At 40.1% G+C, this 15,000-nt stretch overlaps 1 protein-coding gene across 4 annotated transcripts in view; it reads left to right on the forward strand.

Annotated features, from left to right (window-relative positions):
- Nucleotides 1-15,000, forward strand: part of dock3 (dedicator of cytokinesis 3) — a 918,089-nt gene that overhangs the window by 735,745 nt on the left and 167,344 nt on the right. For 3 of the 4 annotated variants that reach the window (XM_043708484.1, XM_043708483.1, XM_043708481.1), the window contains exons 34-35: nucleotides 3,627-3,653; nucleotides 3,772-3,867. In XM_043708484.1, the coding sequence (XP_043564419.1) occupies nucleotides 3,627-3,653; nucleotides 3,772-3,867 (123 nt within the window). The remainder of the gene's footprint in view (nucleotides 1-3,626; nucleotides 3,654-3,771; nucleotides 3,868-15,000) is intronic. The other variant, XM_043708482.1, reaches the window with a different exon arrangement.

Consider the following 15,000-nt stretch of genomic DNA (forward strand, 5'->3'; position numbering starts at 1 on the left):
TCGCATCCCCTTGCTCTTGCACATTCCTCACTGCCTCTCCCACCCATCCATTCGATCTGATAAGATTCGCAACCAACGGCATTTATTGCAAATATAATCCTCAGTAACCCGTAAACTCTTCCTAAACTCCCACATCCGACAGGAAGAGCATATCACTCTACTCAGGGCCATTTTTGCTTCTTTCAATCTACAAACCCAGAAAAGAGCACTGTCTTATTCCTCTACAAAACACAGCTCCATTATATAGCTTATATTTTAAGTTTAATCAAGAGACATAACTCAATAAAACATATAATCAAGAAAAAATCCACTCTACTCCCTACTGCACTTATTTTAAGGCCGTGCTTAAAACCACTTATCTGCTTCTGTGCTGTGACCGCTCCCCAATTAATTAGAAAACAAACTTAGTTATGTACAATGATAATATGTCCTCGTGTAAACCTCTGAATAGTTATACACCAGTCAGCTAAACCTTGATGCCAATTATGTATTATTTGGGAAAATGTTCTGAGAAACAGTATAAACTGTGTGTTAAAATTACATAAGTTAATTAATGATAGTCATAGTCAGTAACCGAGATCTGCAGCACAGAAAAAGGCCCTATAGCCCATCAAGTCCATGCCATTCAAAAACTACTGAACTAGTTTAATCCCATTTTCCAAAACCTGGCCAAAAGCCTTGTATGTCTTGGTACCACAAGTGCATATCTAAATACTTCTTAAATATTGTGAGGGTTTCTGCCTCTACCATCCTTACAGGCAGTAAGTTCCAGATTCCCACCACTATCTTGGTGAAAATATTTTTCCTCACATCTCTTCTAAACCTTCTACTCCTCACCTTAAACCTATGCACGTTGTCTTGATGCTTCCATTAAGGGGAAAGGTTTATTCTTGTCTAGCCTATTTATATCCTTCACCATTATACACATCTTAATTATGTCAACATGGATTTGTTAAGGAAACGTCTGGCTAACTTGATTTAATTTTTTGAGGAGGTAACAAGTATGAGAGTAGTATATTTGATTCATCAGTTCATGCATAGCTTTTGACAAGTTGCCACATGGTAGACTGGTCAGAGAAGTAACACCCATGTGACCCAAGGAAAAGTAGCAAGTTGAATCCAAAATTGGTTCAGTGACAAGAAACAAAGGATCATAGTTTTTAAATTTTTTTTAGATTAGATTGTTTTAGATTACGTACAGTATGGAAACAGGCCCTTCAGGCCAACAAGTCCACACCGACCCTCTGAAGAGTAACCCACCCAGACCCATTCCCCTATCCTGTATTTACACTTGACTAATGCACCTAACACTATGGGCAATTTGGTATGGCCAATCCACCTGACCTGCTCATCTTTGGATTGTGCAAGGAAACCGGAGCACCCAGAGGAAACCCACGCAGACCCAGGGCAAACGTGCAAACCCCACACAGACAGTCGCCAGAGGCTGGAGTCGAACCCGGGTCTCTGGCACTGTGCTAACCACTGAGCCACCATGCTGCCCAATAGTAAACAAATGATTTTGACTTAAAGATTATTTGTTATGGGCTCCTTATGGCTAAGTACTGGTATCCTTGGTTTTTGTTCGATACTCTAATGATGTAGGAGGCACGATTAAGAAGTTAGAATCATATAATTCCTACAGTGTGAAAGCAGCCCATGTAGCCACATTGACCTTCCGAAGAGCATCCCACACAGACCCAGCCTCCCTGCCCCGTAACCATGCACTTCCCATATAAAATCCACATAGCTTGCACATCCCTGGACGCTATGGACAATTTAGCATCACCAATCCACCTAGTTTGCGCAACTTTGGACTGTGGGAGGAAATCAGAGCACCCATAGGAAAGCCATGCAGACGTGGGGAAAATGTGCAACCTCCATGCAAGCAGTTGCCCAAGGCTAGAATCGAACCAGTGAGACAGCAGTGCTAACTACTGTGCTGCCGTGCCATATAAAGGAAGTAGTAATGGAAGCTTGTCAAAAAGGTACAATGATATTGTAAACTACATATCAATTGGAAAAGTCAGATGGACAAAGATTGTGTAAGGGTGAGTTTAACCTTTTATTTTCTCTTAGACTAGATGAGGCTCAAGTTTCTTTGTTTAAACATTCATACATGTTAAGAAATTGACATGCAGCTGAAATTTTTATCACAAGGTCAAATGTTTTATCCTAATTTTACAGACAACAAGCTTCCAATTGAGTATTTCTATAAATAATAATTTCTAATCAAATTGTTGCATTTTACTCACTCCTATCTCTACTCAAACATTTTCATATAGTTCACATTCCAAGCTAATGTATGTGATTACATTAACCAATCGTATTTGAACTAATACACATGGTTGTATTATCCAGTCATATCATTACATTTTTGCAGTATGTGTTTTATGATTAAACCGACATTGTCTATTTTTCCTTTCAGCCCCTCCTAATGCCTACACTGTCAATTTGTCCTCTCAGGTAGTCTAGATAAGTAGTTCCTGGAACATTTTGGGGATAGTTTCTTAGAACAACATGTTGCAGTGCCAATCATAAATCAGACAGGATTATGAGACAGGATTAATTAATGACCTCACAATTATGGCATCCTTGGTAGCAACAGTCATAATATGACTGAATTTTACATTCAATTTGTGAGAGAGAAGAATGGAATGTTACTATTTTAATCTTGATTCAGGGTAATTATGAAGATTTTGAAGCAGAGCTAGTTAAAGTGAACTGGCAAATTGGTCGAGGGATCTGTCAATAGAAATGTAGTGAAGATGTTCAAGGGGATATTTCAGAATACACAAAATATTAAGAACAAGGAGCAGGAGTAAGCAATTCAACCGTTTGAGCCTGCTACATGATTTAATTCGATCATGGTTGATCTCATCTCGGCCTCAATTCCATTTTCCTAGCTGCTCCCCATAATCCTTTATACGGTGACGAATTGAAAATTTTTCTACCTGATCTTTAAATTTATTCCGTGCTTCAGCATCCATGTGATTTTGTCAAAGAAATGTTAAAGACTTTTGGGATTAAACTAGAAGAGTTGTGGTTCAATACACTCATGAAGATGTTTTGGGCTAAACAGGATGTTTCAGCCGAGAAACATTCTATGAACATGTTGGTGCAAGTTCTTTCTAGAGTGGGTGGGATCACGTTCTTTCATGTTTTGTGTCTATATCTGGCTAGTCTGAGCTTTTAAGAAAGTAGGTGACATTCCTGGAAAAATTTGAGAAGCTATAACATTCAAATGCAATATTTTAGTTAATTATTCCATTCAGTTCTGAGTTGAAGGTGATTCAAATCTGATATTATACATACACCAGAGGGACATGAAAACCATCAGCTTTAGTCTCCAACCTTTCAGGACTTATATACAAAAAGTAACAATGTTTAATTTTTCTGTTTACACTGATAGCTGAATAGTGACCTTCACCAGTAAAGTGCTCCTTCTACTGCATTGACTTTCCAATGGTGGGATGACTTTATTTGTCAAGGTCACTATGATCAACTTTAAGCATTGTAGGTATTTCTTGACTCAGTGCTGGTATGTGTAAACTCATAGTTTTAACATCATGCAGTAGTAATGTGATTAATATCCTTGTCTTTGCTTAATTTTTGCTGCCTGGAAATAGCACCCAGCTCTTTGGGCCTTATCCTAGGTAAGATTAAAATACCCAAGATTTTTTTAAAATGTTACCAAAATGATAGCAGGCTGTGCTTGGGGAGGTTTGCTGCAGAAGGGAACGTTCACAACTTTCTTTTTGCTTGTACTCACAGTTTATTAGAGAAGATTGAACAAGAAACATGGAGAGAAACTGGTGTTTCTTTCGTATTGTCAGTAACTCGCCTCATGGAGAGACTGCTGGACTACAGGTAGATGTCTGTCTGTGGTTGCGGTGCTAGGGAGAGAAATTCATGTTTGTGAAATCTAACTACAACAATGCTTACTTACTGCTTAATTCTTTATTTTATGATCGAGTTGATATGCTACAGTCTTGCCTCCTGACAAGACTGCTATCCTGTCTTTGTTTCCCATGATTCAAAAGAGCCTTCTTTGGGGATGCAAGGCTCCTATACCCTGACAGTCTGGTGGTGACTTTCACTTTGATACTTCTGAGTGGTTTGCTAAACCAACTCAGAAGGCAATTAAAGTCGTCAGCCATTAATGTAGAACACTAATCAGATATAGACCAGAAGAGGAAAGGGGTTTCTTTCCCTTAAAGTACATTCATGAACTAGTTCAGTTTTAATAAGAAACTGCCAACTTCATAGCCACTCTTAGTAGTTCCATCATTAGCACCATAATTTTTTAAATTTCCAATCTTATTCCTGACTTCAAAACTGCTATGATAGGATTTGAACATATGCTCTATAGGTTACCAATCCTAAATAAATAAGCCACAATATCACGATACCCTGTAGGGCTTTGATACTTATCCCAGTGAATAATGTCACACTCCTCTGTGCGTTACTAACAAAACAGAGGGATTGCTAAAGCATTGTTGCAAGTCTATCAGTGAGATGTATTTCCATGTAAAATCTGTCACTATTTCTCCCTTGACAAACTTTCTCCAAGTATTTAGATAATTATCATCAGTAGACACAAAACCACCCAGTAAAGAACATCCAAGTCTTGACTTCCAGTACATAGTGAAATAAATAGCTTGTGCTGAAAGATACACCTCTTCAAGTTTTTTCTCCATCTTTGTCCAGTGGTATTTCTGAGTGTGGAAAGCCTGTTTGTACCAACATCACTAAGGAGAGCATTGAATAAGGTTCTGAATTAATATCCCATGCCAGAGACTTCAACACAGAATCTAGGTTTAACACTTCAGTGTATTACTGAAGAAGTGTTGCACTGTTAGATGGTTGTCTTTCAATTGAGACATTCAACCAAGGCACCTTAGGTCCTCTCAAGTGGACATAAAAGGTCTTATGGCTTCAGAGCAAGATGGTTCTCCCTGGTGTCCTAGCAAACATTTATTTCCCAACCAACGTACTGAAACTAGTTATCTAGTCAATACATTGGTTTTGTTGGATTTTTCTGCACAAATTTCCTCATGCATTTTCTACATTACAACAGTGACTATATTAGAAGAACTTAATTAGTTATGAAATGCTTTGGGATGTCTAAAGACTATGAAATTAGCTAAATAAATATAGGTCTTTCTTTAGTTCATTGCTGCTCTTCTGGAGGTCAGAAAACCTTGAATACATCTCAATTTTCAACCGAGTATTGTAACAAAATTTCCAACCCCATTACTTCAGGAGCAAATTGCATGAAAGAAATAGCAAGTATCTCAGCAAGTAAAAGGGCTTTCTTTCCTACCAATAATCAAGTGAGTAAAAATGTATCCAAGTGAAAGAGTTCCCTCCTGTTAAGCCAAAGCAGCACCTTGAAAGCTGCAGTTATCCCTTGACTCAGGGAAAGAGAAAAAGAACTGAAACAGAAAACTGAGAACTAAATATTTAAGTATATTCAACATTTAGTATAGAATAGGCTCTTATTGTCACATGTATGCCATTGTAGAAGTACAGTGAAAATCTTTTCCAATGGCTGTCTCTTATGGTGCCATCTTATGTACAAGTATCTAGGTACAAATCTTGGACACAACAGACGAATAAAAAGAAGTTTTAAAAAATAAGTTCGTAATAAGACGTCATTAAAGGATTGACATTACAGTAAGGTAAAAAAAAATCAAATTAACATTACATTGTAGCAGCTCAGCGCAGGGCTTCCGCATGTGGTCTGACCACCTGCACCAGAAGCCAGTCCAACAGCCATCCCCATTCCACTCCAGGCCTCCAGTCTGCTTTGTACCAGCTCCCAGCTGCTCCAAGGCAAATTCAGGACTCCTCCCCCGTACCGGTCTCCACCGAGGGCTCACTACCTGCTCGCTGCTCTGGGATCTGCTCTGCTCGCGCACTTCCAAGGCTCACAGCCCACACTGTTCCAGGACTTGCTGCCCTTGCTTTTCCAGGGCTTGAAGGACAAATGAGAAGGAAAAGGAGGTGAGGTTGTACTGATTATATGAGATGGGGTCATTACATTATAAGGGAGAATATCTGATCAGCAGAACAATGTGTGGAATCTGAATGGAACTGAGAAGCAGCATTGGATAGCAGGCTTTGATTAGAGTTATTAATAAACCATCAAATAGTAATATGGAGCATAGTAAAGCCAGAGGATGAAATAGCATATGCAACACAGTACTCATGGGTGACTTAAACCTGCACATGGATTGGGTAAACTAATTGAGCTGTTGTGGAGAATGAGTTTCTGGAGTTCTTAGTGAGTTTTCTAGAGTAGTGTGTTGAAAAGTCAACTAGAGGACAGGCTGTTTTGGATCTTGTATTATGTAATGAAAAGGGCTGATGAATAATCTTGCTGTAAAAGAACCTTGAGGGATGACTGACCACAATATGATAGAATTTTACATTATATTTAAATGTGAAGTAGTTCAATCTGAAGCAAGGGTGTTCAATTTGAATAGGGGAAATTATGAAAGTATGAGGTATTAGTTAGCTGAGCTGGATTAGGGAGATATATTAAAAGGCATAATTAGGCATAGGGAATGGACCGTACTGGTGACAGTGGTAAGTTTGGGTAATAGTTAGGCATTCAAATCCTAATTTGAACCATCAGATTCTGAGGCCCAAGCTGCATCAACTGAACTGAGCTGGCAGCTAATTCAAGAAACGACTGTCCAAATGTGAGACTTTTAATGTCAACATCTTGTGAGCAACATCACAGCCATATTTGACCCTGTTCACGTATACATTCTAGTATGTCACTATTCAGTTATGATGAAAGGGATGTTTGGAAGGCAGGAACAGGATCCGATCATTCAACCTGTCGAACATACTCCAACACTTAATTCAATCATGGCTGATCAAACACTCCAATGCCTTTTACCCACAGCATCTCTGTAACCCTTTTATGCCATTTATAATCAAGAATATATTACTGTAGATATACTCAGAGACTGAGCCTTCACAACCGCCTGGGGTAGAGAATTCTTGCTGTGCGTGTTTATGACAGCTGACCTATGTTTCCTCCAAAACTTCCTCAGCACGCATGCATCTTGATTATAATCCTGCTGCATGACTTCCGTTTCCAGAAACAATGAATTTAGAGAATGTACACACTCTTAACAGGATTTGCCAGCTATGCTCCAGCTGGGCTATCATTACAGGTAAAATACGTTTTGTGATGGCAGTGCAAACAAACAAATCCTAGAAACAGATGTGTGAAACCAGTATATTACATGACTCTAAATATAAGAGGCAATTCAGCCCGTCATGTCCATACAGACTGTCTGCAAGAGCAGTTCATGTAGTACTGCTCCTTTGTAGACCTGCAGTTTTCTTTCTTCAGCTGCCTATCTGATCTTTGTAGGGCAAATAATAATTGTGGGGAACACTACCACAACCCACATCCAATATCTGAGCAACACAAGCTGACCAGGGACCCCAGAAATAAATCATGACTGCAGAGGTGACCTCCCATTTCTCCACATTTTAAAGCATCCATCAACATTCTGGAATTTCCAGAAGCACGGATCTAGAGGCTGACCTGCATGAATTGTGGCAGAGTGATGTCACACTGTCACAGAAGGTAAAGCAATAATGATGAGAAAATCTAAAAAGAAAACAAAAAATGTACAACTTCCACATGCCGTAGGAAAACAATTTTTGTTCAAGTCTGTAAACAACCTTGCCTTATATGTCACCAAAGTATATTGGTAAATAAAGGTGGGAATTTGGTATGACACTGCACAATGATGTACAGTAAATCCAAGGATAGTTTTCCCTTGAATAGCTTTCTTTAGGCAAAGAAAATTGATGACCTGAAGGCCGCTTTGAAAGCTGAAGCATCATTTTTATGTAAACCAACAATAAAAGATTTGCACTAAAGCATCACTTTGCATTTACTGCCATTTAGCAAAATACAAGAAGTCATTCACAGACAGTAAAGTAACTAAGGAAGCAATGAGTGTGGCCACTGACTCTTTATTAAAAGATTTTAAGAAGAAAGAAGAAATAATAATAGCAATCCAGAGCATGTCATTTGATGTTTCCACAATAGCAAGGCAAGTGGATTCTTTGTCTAAAGACGTCTTTCAGTAACTACAGGAGGATCTGGAAGGACTGTGAATGCTTCTCACTGTGGTTTGATGAATCCATACATAACAGACACAGCCCTGATGATTGTGTTTAAGGACATAACTAAAGTGGATCATCTCATTCTTTTGCCCATTGAAGAGAGAATAAGAGGTAAGGATAGCTACAATACATTCAAAAGAGATGTGTTTGAGAAAAACATTCCAGTCAAGAAACTGGTTTCCATCATAATTGATGGTGCACCAGCCATGCTTTGGCAGAAGAACAGGCTTTGTTATATTTTGCAGAAATTATCCTGATTTGTCAATTACCAATGTATAATCCACCAGAAAGCATTGGCAAGTAAAATTATGAGCTTTTCTAATTTAATGAGAGTTGTTAAGATTGTAAACTTGATGCTGCCTTCAGTGAACTAATCCTCTATGCTGTTGTGACATGATTAAGTCACAGGAAGGTCCTGCAAAAGTTTTTAGATTCTGTAGCTGATATTGTCACTTTTCAAAATCAACCAATGAAATGTGGCGTGAACTGTCAGACAACCTGTGTTTGCTCAGCTTCAGGCTCCTTATAGACAAAGTGTCAAAACTGAACAATCGAAATGCAAGCAGAGGACAAAGACATAACACACGTGATCAGTCCTGTGAATGCATTCAGGTTGAAATTAGGTTTGTGATCTTCCAAATTAGAATATAGAACAGTACAGCACAGTACAGACCTTTTGACCCTCTAAGATCAGATTAACCTGCATGTGCTGCATTGTACTATTTTCCATGTGCCTATCCAAGAGTCGCTTTAATGTCCCCAATGTATCTAACTCTACTACCACTGCTGGCAGTGCATTCCATGCACCCACCACCCTCTGTAAAGAACCTATCTCTGACATTAGATTCCCTACAGTGTGGAAACAGGCCCTTCAGCCCAAGAAGTCCACACCGACCCTCCGAAGAGTAACCCACTCAGACCCATTTCCCTCTGTCTAATGCACCTAACACTACGGGCAATTGAGCATGGCCAATCCACCTGACCTGCACATCTTTGGACTGTGGGAGGAAACCAGACTACCCGGAGGAAACCCACGCAGACACTGGGAGAATGTGCAAACTCCACACACAGACAGTCACCCGAGGCTGGAATCAAACCCAGATCCCTGGTGCTGTGAGGCTGCAGTGCTAACCACTGAGCCACCGTGCCGCCCCAAAAGTCTGATGCTTTACCGACATCTCCCTTAAACATTCCTGCAGCCACCTTAAAATTATGCCCACTCATGATAGACATTTCCACCATGGGAAAAAGTCTCTGGCTATCCACTCTACCTGCGCCTGTCATCATCTTTCACACCTCTATCAAGTCACCTCTCATCCTTCTTCGCTCCAATAAGAAAAGCCTTAGCTCCCTCAGCCCTTCTTCATAAGACATGCCCTCTAATCGAGGCAGCATCCTGGTAAATCTCCTCTGCACCCTCTCTGAAGCTATCACATCTTTCCTATAATGAGGCAACCAGAACTGAACACAATATTCCAAGTGTGGTCTAACCAGGGCTCTATAGAGCTGCGGCATAACCTCACGGCTCTTAAACTCAATCTCCCTGCTAATGAAAGCCAACACACTAAACACCTTCTTGACAACCCGATCAACTTGAGTGGCAACTTTGAGGGATCTATGGACATGAACCCCAAGATCCCGCTGTTTCTCCACACTGCCAAGAATCCTGCCTTTAACTCTGTATTCTACATTCAAATTCAACCTTCCAAAGTGAATCACTTCACACTTTTCCATGTTGAACTCCATCTGCCACTTATCAGCCCAGCTGTGCATCCTGTCAATGTCCCATTGCAATCTACAACAGCTCTCCACACTATCTACCAGTCTACCAACCTTCATGTCATCAGCAAACTTACTAACCCATCCTTCCACTTCTTCATCCAAGTCATTTATAAAAACCACAAAGAGCAAAAGTCCCAGAACTGATCCCTACAGAACATCACAAATCACTAAACCCCAGACTGAAATTTAAAAAACACTGCTACTCTTCCTGAGTCTGGAGTAAATACTTTTTTAAAAGAAAGAAAATGTGTTTCATCCAGAAAATCTGTGCGCACACCTGAGGACGTTAGCACAGGAATTCAAGTGGCAATTTCAGGAATGAGATATGATGGAAAAAAGTGTCATGTTTGTCTCAGGTCCATTCCTTCAAGATGGCATTGATAGGTTGACTACTAAATTCCATTGCATATTTGACTTCCAAAGTAGTGGAGGTACCTGGAGCAAAGGATATGGGGCAAAAACAAGAACAGGGTATTGAGTAGGATGATTATCTGTGATCATATGGAATGGTGCAGCAGACTCAAAAAACCAAATGGCCTATTCCTGTTCCTATTTTCTGTTTCTTGATGGAAGTAATTACTATTCAAACTGATATTGAGCTGAAAGTCTGATAAGGGTCATTGACTTTTAGACTGGGACTCCTAGAAATAGAGAAGTACTCACTCAACATGCTCTGCTTTTCAAGTGAAAGCTTATTTTGACTCTACATACCTCTGTGATACAGGATTATCTCAAATGAAGATAATCAAGTCCAAGTATATCTGTCTTGCCAATACCCATTTTATGGGCTGCATACAATTAGTAGTCTCAAACTACAACCCTACTTCAAGGCACTGGCAGATAATGTGCAATAACTCACTTCACAATGATACTTGGTGAGTAGAGGACAAAATTAGTCATTATATATACTTGGTTTTAGAGTTATAAAGAACTAAAAATAAACTGTTTATTCTATGGCTTCCTCAGGCTTGATCCTGGATTGCACTTAAATTCAAGAAGTGGTTTTATGCTTAAGAAGGTTAGAGAACACTTGTGTAGAGCTTAAAAGTATGAGTGAGGCGTTTAATTATATTGATTTAGATATTGAGCAGAGTAGGTCAGGAATAATCCTTATATCAACAGTCCTATTCAGAGAGTCCTACTTATACCCATGTCATTTGTATGAGGTAATCACAGGGGGATGATCATTCACCAAAGAAGAGGCAGACCAATTGCAAGCACAATTGACCAGTTGAACCCCTTGGGCTCTCCAACTAAATGATAGTTTTTGTTTATGTGTGATAATGAAACTCTCAAATTAGAGGATAGTTTAAAGAAGAATAGAACATGAAAATATTGAATATGGAGAATCACATGCTTAAGTTCTCATCCTTATGTGACCCAAAGATCATAAAACCTTAGTGACATTAATCTTTTCTTCATTCTGATGCAGCATAGTTCATTATAATTTTTCTGGGTCTGGATAAGAGTTGTCTTCCCTCAGCTTCAAAATGATAAAATACAAAAGGTTGCTAAAAGTACTGTGACTCCTGAAACATTGGTTCTTGTGAAGATAGTAGTTATAGGATTCCATTGTCAAATATTTGATGTGGGATTTTTTATGCTATTCATGTCATGTAAATATTCTTTCATTATAGAATAGTACTCCTCAACAAGTATGCATGAGAAAAGGTTTTGGATTGACCTTGCTAGCTTGAAATAAGTTTCTGAAATTAATTTTGGTGGATACAAGTCACTAACTGATTGTTTTACAAAACAAATGCATGTATGAACAAATTGCTGAGGGACTTAGAGGAGAAGGTGGCTCATTATTCTAGGTTTTATACCAGGTACTGTATAGAGGTTTGTCTTTCAACTTATTTTGAAATTTTGACTGCATATATGAACTTTATTTATTTATTTATTATTTGAATAGAGAGAAGGGAATCCATTAATTGTGTGCCAATTGTAGTTAATAGCAGGTAAGCGGTAGACATTAACTGGGGATTCACTATAAATAAACACTGACCCAAGTTATGATTGTTGAATTTAGAAAGATGCAATGTTGTGTAAATAAAAGTTTATAAAAGTGTTTTAAAAAGTATCTTTCATTCGCTTTTTTTAAATTCACTGGCAAGGCCTACATTTATTGTCCATCACTAACTGTCCTGGAGGAGTTGGCTGTAAGCTGCCTTCTTAAACCACTGCACCCCTTCAGACCTAGAGACACTAGTGGGGCTCTTAGGAAAATAGTTCCAGAATTTTGACACAGCAACAATGAAGGAATTGGAATATAGTTCCAAGTCAAAATAGTGTGTGATCAGGTGGGATAGGTTGTAGGTAGTTGTGTCCTGGCTGCTCTTGTCTTTCTAGGTAGAAGGTTTGGAAGGTGCTGTTGAAGGAGCCTTGATGAGAGATGCTACATTGCAAGTTGTAGATGCTGTGTGCTGCTGGCACTCGCTATCTGTGGTGAAGCAGATTAATGTTGATGGTAGTTTATGGGTGCCAATCAAGTGGTTTGCTTTGTGGTGGATGGTGTCAACTATTGCTGGAGCTGCACTCATGCAGGCAAATGGAGAGTACTCCATCACACTCCTGGCTTATGCTTTGTAAATGGTGAACAGGGATTACGGCGACAGGGATGAACTACTCGCTGGAGATTTCCTAGCCTCTGACCAATTCTTGGCTGGTCCAGATCTGTTTCTGGGCAATAACGTCAGAATATTGACAGTGAAGATTCAAGAGTGGTGATGATGTTGAACATTAAGGAGCAATGGCTAGATTCTCTCTTATTAGAAATGGTCATTGCCCAGGACTTGTGTGGCACAATGTTACTTGCTACATCAGCCCAAGCCTGGATGTTGTCCACGTCGAGCTGCATATGGACACAAATTGCATCAATATCTAGAGAAGTTAGGAAGGAGGCTGGAAGAACACAGCAAGCCAGGCAGCATCAGGGCATGGAAAAGTTGACATTTCGGGTGTAACTCTTCTTCAGGACCGGGGGTAGGTATAAGGGGAGCTGCAGATAAAGGGGGTGGCAGGGGCAAGGTAGTGAATTGGGGATAGGTGAAGACAGGTAGACTGGTTGGTCAGTGGGAGGAATGAATCTGGTTGGTGGCAGGGAGCAGTGGAAGGGAGTATCTAAGGAGTCATGAATGGTGCTGAACACTATACAATCATCAACAACTGTTCCCACTTCTGACCTTATAATGGAAGCAAGGTTATTTATGAAGCACCTGAAGGCAGCTAAGGGATCTCAAACATTTTCTTTGTCATTTGTGATGAATGTCCCAATTGTATCCAGTGTGAGTTTCAATCTGTAAATAATGATGGGTGCATTGATTCGATTCGACATGGGGAAATCATTAGATTCAGGTCCATGTGTTCAAAGTGTGTGTGCTTCTTTTTTCAATACAAAACTATTTTCCCTCAGCACCCACTATAAAACGTTAATCTGACTGCAGTTCATCTGCATATTCATGTTTACAGTTGTTTCTTTGTGTTGCTGTTCACTCAACATTCTTGTCTCCCATGCTGCTTCATGCACAGCCTACCCAACCTATGCATTTCTTCTCAGGAGTTTTTAAATACATGACCAGTTCTTTATAAGCTGTCAACAAATATACTTCCCAAGGTGCAATAAGTAGTGAATTAATCAAGTTCATCCCTAGCACAACATTAGACAATGTAAGAGCACCTTGCTTCTTCAAATAGATTCAAATATATAAGTAAGTGCTTGTTCAATAGAGAGTGCAAGAGGACATGCCAGGAGCTGCATTAGGCATTCCTAAAGATCAGATGTCAAGCTGGTGAAACTACCACATATGATACTTATATGGCAAACATGCATAAGCAGCAAGTGATAGAGCTAAGTGATCCCACAACTAACAGATTGGATCTAAACTCTGCAGTACTGCCACATCCAATTAAACAACTCATTGGAGGAGAAGACTCCTAAACATCCCCATCCTCAATGATAGATGAGCCCAATATTTAAGTACAAAAGACAAGATTCTGAAGCATTTGTAAAACTCTTCAGCTGGAAGTGCCAAATGAATGATCCATCTCGGCCTTCTCCAGTGATCCCCAGCATTACAGATACCAGTTTTCAGCTCATTTGATTCACTTCACGTGATATTGAGAAACGGTTGGAGGCATAGGATACTGCAAAGGTTATGGGCCCTGACAATATTTGGGCAGCACAGTGGCACAGTGTTTAGCACTGTTGCCTCACAGCGCCAGAGACCCGGGTTCAATTTCCGCCTCAGGCGACTGCGTGGAGTTTGCATATGCTCCCCGTGTCTGCGTGGGTTTCCTCCCACAATCCAAAAATGTGCAGGTTAGGTGAGTTGGCCATGCTAAATTGCCCGTAGTGTTAGGTGAAGGGGTAAATGTAGGGGAATGGGTCTGGGTGGGTTGCGCTTCGGTGGGTCAGCGTGGACTTGTTGGGCCGAAGGGCCTGTTTCCACACTGTAAGTAATCTAATCTGATCTAATATTCTGGAATAATACTGGATACTTGTGTTCCTGTAAGTGAGTAACGAAATGTTTAGTTTGCATAAGCTTGATGTCATACACGCATCTGTGTATATGTAGTTTCCAGAACCTGCTTCTGACATTCCTACATGTTAACAGTGGTATGTAATCTGCCAGTTGTCTATGAGTGATCTCAGCTGACATTGGTAAAGGGTAGAAAACTTAAAAAGCCTTTGGACACCAGAGTACACTGGGGATAAACGCCCGCATCAATAATCAGAGCAGCTCATTGGATAAAAACAATGACTGCAGATGCTGGAAACCAGATTCTGGATTAGTGGTGCTGGAAGAGCACAGCAGATCAGGCAGCATCCGAGGAGCAGTAAAATCGATGTTTCGGGCAAAAGTCCTTCATCAGGAATAAAGGCAGAGAGCCTGAAGCGTGGAGAGATAAGCTAGAAGAGGGTGAGGGTAGGGAGAAAGTAGCATAGAGTACAATGGGTGAGTGGGGGAGAGGATGAAGGTGATGGGTCAGGGAGGAGAGGGTGGAGTGGATAGGTGGAAAAGGAGATAGGCAGGTAGGACAAGTCCGGACAAGTCA

This window comes from Chiloscyllium plagiosum, chromosome 18 (assembly GCF_004010195.1).
Source record: "Chiloscyllium plagiosum isolate BGI_BamShark_2017 chromosome 18, ASM401019v2, whole genome shotgun sequence".
NCBI classification, from domain to species: Eukaryota; Metazoa; Chordata; class Chondrichthyes; order Orectolobiformes; family Hemiscylliidae; genus Chiloscyllium; species Chiloscyllium plagiosum.